At 38.5% G+C, this 12465-nt stretch overlaps 1 protein-coding gene and 1 pseudogene across 1 annotated transcript; one reads left to right on the top strand and one right to left on the bottom strand.

The window, feature by feature from the left end:
* Positions 1 to 331, bottom strand: part of LOC107717732 (carnitine O-palmitoyltransferase 1, liver isoform-like) — a 17537-nt pseudogene extending 17206 nt beyond the window's left edge.
* A 3470-nt stretch (positions 332 to 3801) lies between these two features.
* LOC107717416 (protein FAM171A2-like) lies at positions 3802 to 10725 on the top strand. The gene is made up of 8 exons (XM_016524152.1): positions 3802 to 4011; positions 4608 to 4835; positions 6897 to 6989; positions 7518 to 7670; positions 7820 to 7999; positions 8189 to 8302; positions 8415 to 8541; positions 8757 to 10725. The coding sequence occupies exons 1-8, from the start codon at positions 3915 to 3917 to the stop codon at positions 10321 to 10323; spliced, it is 2559 nt and encodes an 852-aa protein (XP_016379638.1). The 5' UTR covers positions 3802 to 3914; the 3' UTR covers positions 10324 to 10725.
* The last annotated feature ends 1740 nt before the right edge of the window (positions 10726 to 12465 follow it).

Here is a 12465-nt window from a genome sequence, read left to right as displayed (position 1 = left end):
ATATATATATATATATATATATATATATATATATATATATAATAGTATCATAGTCTAGCATCTACAATACAAGCTGTTTTAAACCAAATCCCAGATTTATCATATAAAATGCATCACGTAAAGGAAGTTAAATGCATTGCAAATAGCAATGTTACCTTTAAAGCCATTAGTAAGTGTAATGCGTGTTTACCTTCAGCCGTGTGACGCGTTTCTTCCAGGAGCGGAGACCTGACAGATAGACCTGTCTCAGGGCCTGATGGGACAGCTGCAGGTCGATCCCCTCTGGAGTGATAGTGAACTGAAACGCCACGGCCTGATGGGCTTCTGCCATTTCTAAAGAGAGTGTGAAACAAACACAGAGGCTTTTAAAAACGGCAGCTCAAATTTCACTGCAGCAAAGGTACAGTAATTTGTGCATACGAGTGCATGATCGCAGGCAGCTCCCGACGTCCATCGCTTTATCTCACTTACACTTAGTTGAACACCATCCACCAACCATTATGAATCAAACAACTAGTTCAACATGTTGAGTTATGATCCATTAAGGCAAGAGCAGCGAGTGCTGATACAGACGTTTCTGTTAAGGGCTCATTTTATGCCTATAAAAACCGATCGACAGCTACGAGAGAGTCAGTTTCCAGCCTGTGTAAACGATGGGAAACTTCCTTCAAAACTCTTCTTCTTTCTGCCTTTGTCGAGCCTTGTCATGCTTTAATTTCTCATTCAGACAGTTTAGAAACTTAGACTTTATATATAAATAAATAAAATCACTCCCACATCTACATCCAGACAAGATGTATCTATGGCAACAGTGTTGCTATGGCAACCAGGAGCAAAGGGTTCCCTCATGACTACCAGTCTGCTCAACCAAAACACTGTAACAGTATTCTTCAAGATTCATCTCATAATATGTATGATATTATTGATATATTGTTTGTCATTTTGTTTGACAGTTGGATTGTGTGTATGAGTGAGCTGGTATTGATTTGTTGGTTCTGTGTATAGTATAACTTTTAAGCGGATGTTTTTTTTAGGAATAGTGTGAATGTTATATGTATTTTGGAGTATGTAAGTATTATGTATTGATTCATTCTTTATATTTTTAGGGTGACAATTTTACCATCAGTCCAGGGACGGCAGATGCAAAATAGACTTCTGGCTAATTCTGGCACATTGTACATTTATGTATTATTGATGTGCATTGTACCTGTCAAATAAACCTGAAATAAATAAATAAATAAATATGTACAGTGATGTACACGTGCTTGGTAAAAGAAGCTTTAAATTGTCAAATACATATATAAATAAATAAATATATTTATTTATATATGTAAAATCGTTTATTATATAAACGATTTTATATATATATATATGTGTGTGTGTGTGTGTGTATGTATATGTATATATGTATGTATACTTTTACAATGAAATAAGGATGTCTGCGATGCTGAGATGATACAAAGGAGAATCTTTTTTTAAAAATCTTGTTTAAATGTGCCATGGTCATTGAAAGTTAACATTCTGTTGAAGTATTGATGTTAGTTTCCTACAATTTTGTTAACATTTTACACAAATACTTAGAATTAATGACCGTGAAAATGGCAAGTGATGAAAACATCTAGGAAAAAGTAGAAAAATACGTTCCTTGCACCTTAAATCCATGTGGGTGTACACAACGTTTTAAAAAAATGTTTTTAATGTTTTCAAGGTAAAACATCTAATATACTATAATAGGCCTATATTATATAGCCTATATATATATTTATATTTTTATGAATAAATTACGTTTACAAACATTGAAATCAGTGTATTCAAGTCACTGTCTATAAAATTACCTTTTAATGTATTTCTGAATAACAGATCTGGACAAAAGAAAAATTGGTCAGTTATTAACTCATAATTGTCTTTCTCTGTTTCATAAAGTGTTATACAAGTAAAGTTACTGACTTACTACTACAGACATTAGCACAGATTGGTTGTGTTTCACTGTTAATCCCCTTTATGGATTTCCCAGGATTCATTTTCTTTTGCAGAAGTGGGGAAAGACCACCCAGCCCCTTGACCCCCCACTCTTGTCTTACATAAGCTGTTCATCTGAGCTATTTCACAGCAGGAGGTACCTGTGGGACAGCACGGAACAGGTTTCACCTTTCCCACAATTACTGAAGTCAAGATGTTCATAATTGGGACTGTTGTATGAATCTGGACCTACTGTTAAGTGTATTTAATTTACTCTGACTAATGATCAAGTCATATCAGGATAATCAGTTAAATAGCGTCCTCTAGGTATTTTGAGGCAAATAACAGCTGCATTGTTTGCGGTCTTCCATGAAGCGCTTTTTAGGGTATGGAGTATTTCCCTTTAGCACAATTAATTCAAACACACACAGTTGTTCTGAAGAAAAGATTCTGTCTTGTTTAATTTATTATGATAAACTGCACTAAAGCACTTTGTATCCATTTTAAAATACTAGTGTAATATCAGATATCACAGATAGATGGTTGTCATAATGAAACCTGCCATTAAATAAAACTAAATTTTAACAAAACAATTATGAAATTGTCAAACAATTGTAAAACAATAAAAATTACAATAAATATGACAACTTGGCCCAACCAGACATTTATATATATATTTAAAAAATTGGTTTTATTGTGTTGACGTATTCACTTATATTGGGATTTTAGACTGAATGACAATTCACAAGAAAATATTGTAATTTAAAGGAATAGTTTACCCCAAAATAAAATTTTGCTAAAAATGTACTCACCCTCGGCCATCCAGGATGTAGGTGAGTTTGTTTCTTCCTCAGAAAAAAAATTGGAGAAATGCAGCATTACATCACTTGCTCAGCAATGGATGCTCTGCAGTGAATGGGTGCCGTCAGAATGAGAGTCCAAACAGCTGATAAACATCACAATAATCCACAAGTAATCCACACCACTCCAGTCCATCATTTAACATCTTATGAAGTGAAAAGCTGCGTGTTTGTAAGAAACAAATCCATCATTAAGGCTTTTTAACTTCAAGCCATCACTTCTGGCTAAAATACGAGTCCAATAATACTTCCTCCAGTGAAAAAGTCCATCCCCTGTTGTCTTCTCACATCAAAATCCACCAACATATTTGTTTAGATTGTTTTGGACTGTTTTTGCTTGTAAATGTTGCTTGATCTATGCATATTTCTCTCCTGAATAAGACATTTTCACTGGAGAAAGCAATATAATGGATAGAGGACGAAGCTACGATTTAAAGTGAAAACGTCTTAATAATGGATTTGTTTCTTAAAAACACGCAGCTTTTCACTTCACAAGATGTTAATTGATGGACTGGAGGGGTGTGGATTACTTGTGGATTATTGAGATCTTTTTATCAGCTCTTTGGACTCTCATTCTGACGGCACCCATTCACTGCAGAGCATCCATTGGTGAGCAAGTGATGTAATGTTAAATTTCTCCAAATCTGTTCCCATGAAGAAACAAACTCTTCTACATCTTAAATGGCCCGAGGGTGAGGAAATTTTAAGCAAAATTTACATTTCAGATAAACTATTCCTTTAAGAAATTTTTGAATTAGGCGTTTGAAACCAAAAAAGATGAATTTTGTGTTATTGGATTTTGACTCAAACCCTTATAGTTACTGACATGAAGTCCAACTTTCCGCGGTCTTCTCTATATGTAATCAGAACAGATTCCCAAAACAAACAGTAGATAGGCCTACTACAAATTTGCTGTAGGTTTATTTAAATGTTTGTCCACGCGAGGCCGCTGTTTTTCCTCTTCCACTGACAATGAGAGGCGGCGGCAGCGCAGCATCCCGCATCACACGGAAGGATGCTGGCAACCATGTCTGAAAAAACACACACACATCCACATATGGCCGACGAGGTGAAAACAGCGATGTAGCTTTGAAGATGCCATCCTTTTTCGTCTCTCGTTTTCTCTTCTTTATATTTTTTTCCGTTTTTAAAGGGACAGCTGGTAAATCGATCCCTGAAAGGGAAGCTCTCGGTGAGTAGAGAATAAAGGGGCGCATAGCGGGTCTGGATGAGGGAGCGTTGGTCTATTTTATGCCCAAAACATCGAGCAAGCGAGCCAAATGCTACTGCAAAAACGTATTATTTGTATGCATCGGTCTATGATTGCTGAATGCAAATTCTGAAATGCAGATTTTGACGAATGTTACTCAAAATGCATCGCATGGCTTTATAGACAGAAAACAATAAGTGCACATTATTGGAATAGCTGCATTAAAAAAGCACATTTAAGCTTTTGTGTGTCTATCAATTATACAAATCTAAGATTTGCTGAGGTCCACTGACTGCTGATTATGAATGTGCTCATTTATTACTTTAGCTGTCTATATTGTTTCAGAGTGAGTTGTGAATGCTAAATGAAAGCTACCTCATATTCTTTTTTATGAGAACCATGCAGTTATCTGTGTTAAAAATCTAAGATATTTCTATATGCATTTGGTCTTTTAGTGTGCCATATATCTGGTTATAATTGAGGTTTCTTATTATTGACTTCTTGTTTCTGAATCTAAACGTGTCAGAAGATGTTCTTGCTATGCATCTGGTCATATGAACTTGTTTTATCTCTCTCAGAGGTGCAGGTGAGGGTCCAGGTGTTTGACAGCGGTGATCTTTCACCCCTGGTCAACGCTGCTATTGCTGTTCGTGGTAACCAGACTCTGCTGGCACAAAGCAAAGCAGGCAGTGATGGCGTGCAGGTCGTCAGCTTCCTGTACCGCACGGGAACATGGGTAATCATTACAGCATCTCAGAGAGATTACCTCACCAGCTCAGTGCCATGGCACGCCAGCCGTTTACCCTGTGAGTAAACATTAATGTGAACTGTATAAATTGTGCATTATACATAAGTTGCATCTTGTTCGGAATCTGACATTTTTCTTCATTTTGTATCATAAATTCTTTGTTTTCAATGTTTCAAAATCAGAGCCGATCCTCCTTATACGCAAAATACGCAAGCTGCGTAGGGCCCCCGAAACACCAGGGGGCCCCCTTGCTCTCAAAGATTATTTAATTTTAGTCTCGTTGGCACGCCAGCCGTTTACCCTGTGAGTAAACATTAATGTGAACTGTATAAATTGTGCATTATACATAAGTTGCATCTTGTTCGGAATCTGACATTTTTCTTCATTTTGTATCATAAATTCTTTGTTTTCAATGTTTCAAAATCAGAGCCGATCCTCCTTATACGCAAAATACGCAAGCTGCGTAGGGCCCCCGAAACACCAGGGGGCCCCCTTGCTCTCAAAGATTATTTAATTTTAGTCCCGTTTTTGAATTTGGCCAGCGGTTATGAAAACATGAATGATAATTTATGTTAATGCGGTGTGCTGTCGCTCTTTCTACGTAAAAATCAGTCAAATCATGTAATGTGAATGTCGTACAGTCTTGCTCGAGACTAAAAAAACAAGTTGAAAGCTTACCGAGCCGCGGAAGAGACTGATTGAAGAGTCTATCTTTTTGACAACCTGATTTCTTTGTTAGCTCAGGTTTTGTTTTTCTCGTAGGCCTCATTGATCTGAGCTCATTGATCTGAGCTTATGCATCTCATGCATGAAAAAAGCATTATTTGTGGATAATTTTGGCAATGTTTTCTCAAAAACTGAGGTGTATAAGCTAAGATCTGACTGCCTATGATCAGTCAGTTCCAAAAAGAAATGCAAAGCCTGTGCTAATTGGTAAAAAGAAAGTTGATACAAAGACTGAATCCAACATCTGATAATAATATAGGTTAACAAGAAATTTATAAGCATTTATTTGTAGGCCAGTCATTTTTGGCCGGGAACACCAACTGTAACAAGGTTGAAAAATGAAAAAATTTTTTGGGGGGAAGTTATTATACACTGTGTGAGCAAAGACAATTTTAGTCCAATCCGATAACATTAACTACCATTTTCGGGAAAAAGAAAATCCTCTCTGGACCAAAATGACCAGAACACAACATGAGGGTTAAACAATAGGGGAAAAAAAATGCAGACTTTCTCAGACTTTTTATACGGCACTGTCATTGTCACATTGAAACATGAATGATAATTTATGTTAATGCGGTGTGCTGTCGCTCTTTCTACGTAAAAATCAGTCAAATCATGTAATGTGAATGTCGTACAGTCTTGCTCGAGACTAAAAAAACAAGTTGAAAGCTTACCGAGCCGCGGAAGAGACTGATTGAAGAGTCTATCTTTTTGACAACCTGATTTCTTTGTTAGCTCAGGTTTTGTTTTTCTCGTAGGCCTCATTGATCTGAGCTCATTGATCTGAGCTTATGCATCTCATGCATGAAAAAAGCATTATTTGTGGATAATTTTGGCAATGTTTTCTCAAAAACTGAGGTGTATAAGCTAAGATCTGACTGCCTATGATCAGTCAGTTCCAAAAAGAAATGCAAAGCCTGTGCTAATTGGTAAAAAGAAAGTTGATACAAAGACTGAATCCAACATCTGATAATAATATAGGTTAATAAGAAATTTATAAGCATTTATTTGTAGGCCAGTCATTTTTGGCCGGGAACACCAACTGTAACAAGGTTGAAAAATGAAAAAATTTTTTGGGGGGAAGTTATTATACACTGTGTGAGCAAAGACAATTTTAGTCCAATCCGATAACATTAACTACCATTTTCGGGAAAAAGAAAATCCTCTCTGGACCAAAATGACCAGAACACAACATGAGGGTTAAACAATAGGAAAAAAAAAATGCAGACTTTCTCAGACTTTTTATACGGCACTGTCATTGTCACATTGACCATTTCTGATATAAGTGAAGTTTATAATGACATACTTTAACATGCTGTTCTCTCTATGGCGTAACAGACATTTATGCCTATTTTAATTTACTACCTTTTTAACACATCTCTGTCTCGTTTAGTATATGCCTCTGTCAGTCTTTACCTGATGGCCCAGAAGCCCGGCACACTGATCCTATATGATGATGTCATCCAGGTGTTTCATGGCTCCCCAAGTAAGAAAACATCAATGACTTTTAAAACAACTTTATATACATACATACACACACACACATACATAGATGTAAAGGCATCTATTGTAAGGCAATCAGTGACGTGCCTCGGAGAGGCTTACATTTCACAAAATAACAGAACATAGAAAGTGTATTGCCTAAGTGGCAACCAAGCTACATAGTGCAATCATTGCATTACATTTAGAAATTTAGCAGATGCTTTTATCCAAAGCAAAGATGCCCTACACACATTGGAAACTGGCATAAAGGCATTTCTATTCCAGAATACACTCATTGGTTCCCAAGCTTAAGAATTCAATCTATTAATCAATCAGAATAATGTTGGTTTCCACAAAATGTTACATATCCATTAAAAAAATTCCACCACAAATACCTTTGATTTTTCAAGAAAAACATTTAGGCATATTTAATTAACTGAATTTGATTATGTAGCATATTAGTTAATCTCTCTAAAAAGGTAGTATGGTAATGTTTCTTGCACTTAATTTCTTTTACGGTTTTAACCTTCAGGTGGGCGGAGCCAGCCATGGCTGCAGGTTCCAAGGCGGAGCCTACAGTTTAACTCCTCCTACACAGAACTGACTGCAGTTTTAACAACAGCCAGAGAGCAGAATGAAATTAACTCATTCCCTTACCCACTCGCTCTGGAACCAAACAACACAGGTCCAAAAACCATTAGAATCTTTCAATATAAAGATATTTAAATATTTGAACCATAATAAATGCTCCGTACGAAGAGACTTGTATATAAGAGAGTCTTGCTATATGAAATAGAGCTATAGATAATATAGTATATTTATAATGGTTTTAAGGAGGAGAGAATGGCTGGACGGACCTGACAACAATAGCAGCAGTCAGTGCACAACTGTTTGACCGTGAGGGTCGAGCGGTTGAGGTCAGCGAGCCAGTTCACATCTCTGTGCCTCTGCCTTCTGATACTCACATACGATCTGCCACCAGCATACCCGTATGGATGTACGACACCAAGACAGGTACTCACAATGCTTGAAGGCATGCTTTTATTTAGCAAAAGTAGAGTGTGTAACTATACAAATAAAAAACGATAATGTATTGTCCCATCTGTGACGATGGAAGTGCCTAAGAAACTCCTGCTTAATCCCAGTCAATACTAGCTCTTCACTTTGGAAATGCGGTAGGAATGCTATGCGTTTGTTCTCTAGGACTATGGGTACGAAACGGAACAGGATTTATCACTCGAGAGGGATCGCAGCTTACGTGGGTCTTCACTGCCTCCCAACTTGGCTACTGGATTGCAGCTTTCCGTTCTTCAGCAGGTAACATACTCAAATGCAATTGCACTGGTACATGCCACAATATACACACTTGTACCTCAACAAACATGGAAACGTGCACAAATGCTGATCGTGCTTTGTATTTGAACACTAGGCTCAGGTTTGTCTCACCCAGGCCTGAGGGACATCACAGCCTACCACACCTTCTTCCTGCTGTCCATCTTGGGATCTCTTGCTCTGTTGGTACTAGTCTTGCTCTGTGTCCTACTCTATTATTGCAGGTGTGTACTAGTTTGTCTAAATTATGTGTAATTAGAAGCAACATAGGCTCATTGGAAAGACATGCGTCTATTTTGAATGTGACATTTCACTTCGAAAGTTGTTTGAAATGTGCAAGAAGCAACATAATACCATTTTTTCCATCTGAGATTGGGTTGATTATAAGATTGACTGTTTCTGAGAGTGCTTTTCCTAAATATCATCATCTATTTTCTAGACGAAGATATCTGAAGCCCCGACGGCAGCAGAAACAGGTTCAAGCTCCATCTGCTTTGAACGGATCCAAGCGGGACCAAGGCACCTCCATGTCCCATTTGAACCTCATCTGTGGTGGCCATGTTGAATCTGCTGCCTCCAATGGCAACTTAGATGCCAACAAATCCGAGGGATCCCCATCCCATGCCTTTAAGAGTGCTCGGGATGAGTTTACCAGGCACATTCCTGCCCACAAGCTTCGGCACTCCTCTAAGACCAAGCAGTCCAAAGGAGCCCAAAAGAATGCAGAGAGTTTCCCCATGAAGGTACATCGATCCACGGATACCAGCAATCTGGATAGCAATCTTCTACATGATGAATATGGACGCAACTATAGCCCTGACGACAAGGATCACGACTATCGCCGGAGGCACGTTGTCAATGATAACCGTGGCTACACATCCGACCCGCCTTCTCCACCAACTGTTGACAAGCCACCGGAGTATTCGCAGGTTTTGCAAGGGCCGGATCACCTTGCTCGCCCAACGTCGCTTAACACGCAACCAGGTCAGATTATATTCTGCAGCTCACTGGATCAGATGAAGGAGAACATGTACCGTTCTATGGTTCCCACTCTTGTGATCCCGGCCCACTACATGAGGCTTTCGTCCGAGTTTGGTGCCACAGATCAGGGTAAAGATGGATCGAACCAAGCGGACCGAGATGGACAGAGTTTGCAAGGTACAAGCAGTGGGATTCAAGGCCAAAACCATCAAGGCCAGACCCCTGGTTCAGGCCATACAGAAGCCCAACAAGGTGATTCTCCAGCAGGCTCTGATGAGAGTGTTTGGCCCCCCGGTGGACCACCAGCACCAGTTCACTTCCCCGTTTTGTTCAATGACTCCACCATCTCCCAGATGAACGGGGAGCTGCAAGCACTTACGGAGAAGAAGCTTCTGGAACTGGGGGTGAAGCAACACCCTCGTGCTTGGTTTATATCACTCGACGGACGAGCCAACGCTCACGTGCGCCACTCCTACATAGATGTAGGTGCCGATCTCAGCCACAGTGGAACACATAGTGGCAACCACAGCGCCCAAAGCACGTTGAGCGCCCCTGCCGGGAGTAGTAAAGACCGAAACGTAGATACAAGTCTCCAAGATACCCAACACGAGCGCAAGTCCGCATCCAGTCGCAAGAACAAAGAGGAACACCACGGAAGCGGACGCAAGGGCCATGGAGGAAGTAGCTCCAGCAGTACAAGTGGTGGGAAACACTACTCCAAACCAACCTACCATGACCCTCTGGACCTAAGTGGAGGAGTGAGCCGCATGGGGGCCAGTTCTCCACTGGAAAACCCTTTGACCCCTCTTTTGGATGACGGTCCCGAGGAACCCAGGTGGTCTTCAATGCCGAGAAGGGGTCGAAGCCGGGGGAACAGCTCACGTAGTAGCAACAGCGAAACGCAACGTGACTCTGTCACCAGCCCAGAAGATGACAATGACCTCGATGACAAGGAAGAGAACAAGAAAAGTCCCTGGCAGCGCATTGAAGAGCGCCCCCTCATGGTGTTTCATGCCAAGAAGTAGAGCAAGAAATCAATCCCAGCAGCTGCCTTGAATAATTGGACAAACTAGAGATGTGTTCAAATTGATAATGACTGTTTTACAAATGTCACCCAATGATATTTTCACGGGCTGACTATTTGTGTTGTTATAATTTAATAGACGTTTCCAAAATGATTGTCATGCTTTTGGATTATTTTGGCTTTCTATGACAATATATTTTCACTGATCAATTTGAATGCAACTCAGGGGTCAAAGAACTCAAATTTGGTGGCATCATACCATCTTAGTGTTCTGTAAACAAAGAATCACATTAAATTTAAGAACTAGTTATAGTGAAAAGAATGCCATTGCAGATGGAGGAATACAAGATACCAAACAACAGGGCGAGTGCATTAATATAAAGCACAACTCAACAACACAATATGCTGGTCTACAAGAGGAAGAATTGGTCTTACAGTCTTTCTATTTCCAAGCCAATCAAACTCTTACAAACAACTGCATCCAAAAGTACCCAAGTACCTTTTCACTCTCAATGGCTTTGTGATCGACTTTTTGAATGGATGGATTTCGCTAAAGCTTGAGTCTTCAATATGTTGGATCAAGGACTTGATGTTTTCAGAAACTTCACATTAAACTTTTAGAGACCCATTTTCTTATGTTCCAAGAATCACATTAAATTTAAGAACTAGTTATAGTGAAAAGAATGCCATTGCAGATGGAGGAATACAAGATACCAAACAACAGGGCGAGTGCATTAATATAAAGCACAACTCAACAACACAATATGCTGGTCTACAAGAGGAAGACTTTGTCTTACAGTCTTTCTATTTCCAAGCCAATCAAACTCTTACAAACAACTGCATCCAAAAGTACCCAAGTACCTTTTCACTCTCAATGGCTTTGTGATCGACTTTTTGAATGGATGGATTTCGCTAAAGCTTGAGTCTTCAATATGTTGGATCAAGGACTTGATGTTTTCAGAAACTTCACATTAAACTTTTAGAGACCCATTTTCTTATGTTCCGATGCAGTATATTCCTTGGTATCTCTTCCTAACTTGCTCGTTCTTCCTTCAATATTCATTATTTTGATGTCATTTCCTCAATCTTTCATACTAACTTTATGTGTTATGTGCATTGCCAATCTGAAATGTACAGTTCAGATTTCAAACATTCCAGATTTTTTACCGTTAGTCCTTAAGTAGATGAATTCAAATTAAATTAACAAGGCTTAATGTTCACATTTATGTGTGATGTGATGTTATAGCAATTTTGAAGTCATTACACAATGCATTTTCGATTTATTGTATTATATGTTATGCAGATTTGTATAGGAAAAGCTGATTCCAAATTAAGTTACTCTTCAACGGGACCCCAATTTCACTTACAATGAAAAAGCATCGACTGTAATACAGTAGATATTAATGTACATTAGCATTTTCAGTCCGCTTTTCATTTGTTTTAAAAGAGCCATTAGCATTTTGTGCATATGTATGATAGCCTATATGTGCATGAGATAACTAGTATAGGACAACAGATTTTTTTATGCCTACAAATTAAAATAGACACTATCAAAGCATGAAGATGGATATTAGATGCATCTGATACTGATGCCTGATGGGAAGAAATTTGCCAAAATTTTTAATTAAATATTATATACGAGTTTACAGGTCAGTGTTTGGCCAATGTATTTCCATCCAAACTTTTCCAACGCTGTTAATATTCACATTGTCTGCATTGCATTGACTGTGACAAAAGTCTGACTCGGATCATTTTAATAAGCCATTCAAATATTAAAAGCTAATAATTTATGACACTTCTCAATTGTACTTTTCTAATTTTTTTTTAGCTATTTACTATTATTTTTCTCATGTTTACCATTATTAAAACAAGCACAAGACACGTCATTTTTAAAGCAACATTTTATGAATAATTAAGACAAATTTACAGGGTACTGTAAGGAGCATGAAGGCTGAGACACTGAACTATTTGACGACTATCAAGCATAATACAAAGAGACTTTTACTAAAATAGCTCTGCTCATGCTGATCTGGTGCCAATCACATGTAGAGCAGTGATTAACGCTGTCTCTTGTGATGATTGTCAACTAACTATAAATGATACCACAGTTGCAACGTGTCATTTGTTTTGCAACCCTTCATAA

Source organism: Sinocyclocheilus rhinocerous, unplaced genomic scaffold (genome assembly GCF_001515625.1).
Source record: "Sinocyclocheilus rhinocerous isolate Xijiao unplaced genomic scaffold, SAMN03320098_v1.1 scaffold1694, whole genome shotgun sequence".
NCBI classification, from domain to species: domain Eukaryota; kingdom Metazoa; phylum Chordata; class Actinopteri; order Cypriniformes; family Cyprinidae; genus Sinocyclocheilus; species Sinocyclocheilus rhinocerous.
Note: the sequence above shows the minus strand (reverse complement) of the source record. Positions and strands in the feature narration are given on the sequence as shown.

Excerpts from the sequence above, each read along its gene's own strand:
- LOC107717416 (XM_016524152.1), top strand. The coding sequence starts at position 3,915 with ATGCCATCCTTTTTCGTCTCTCGTTTTCTCTTCTTTATATTTTTTTCC. Across the intron at positions 4,836-6,896 it reads GCACGCCAGCCGTTTACCCT|TATATGCCTCTGTCAGTCTT; the intron begins GTGAGTAAACAT and ends TGTCTCGTTTAG. Across the intron at positions 8,542-8,756 it reads GTCCTACTCTATTATTGCAG|ACGAAGATATCTGAAGCCCC; the intron begins GTGTGTACTAGT and ends TCTATTTTCTAG.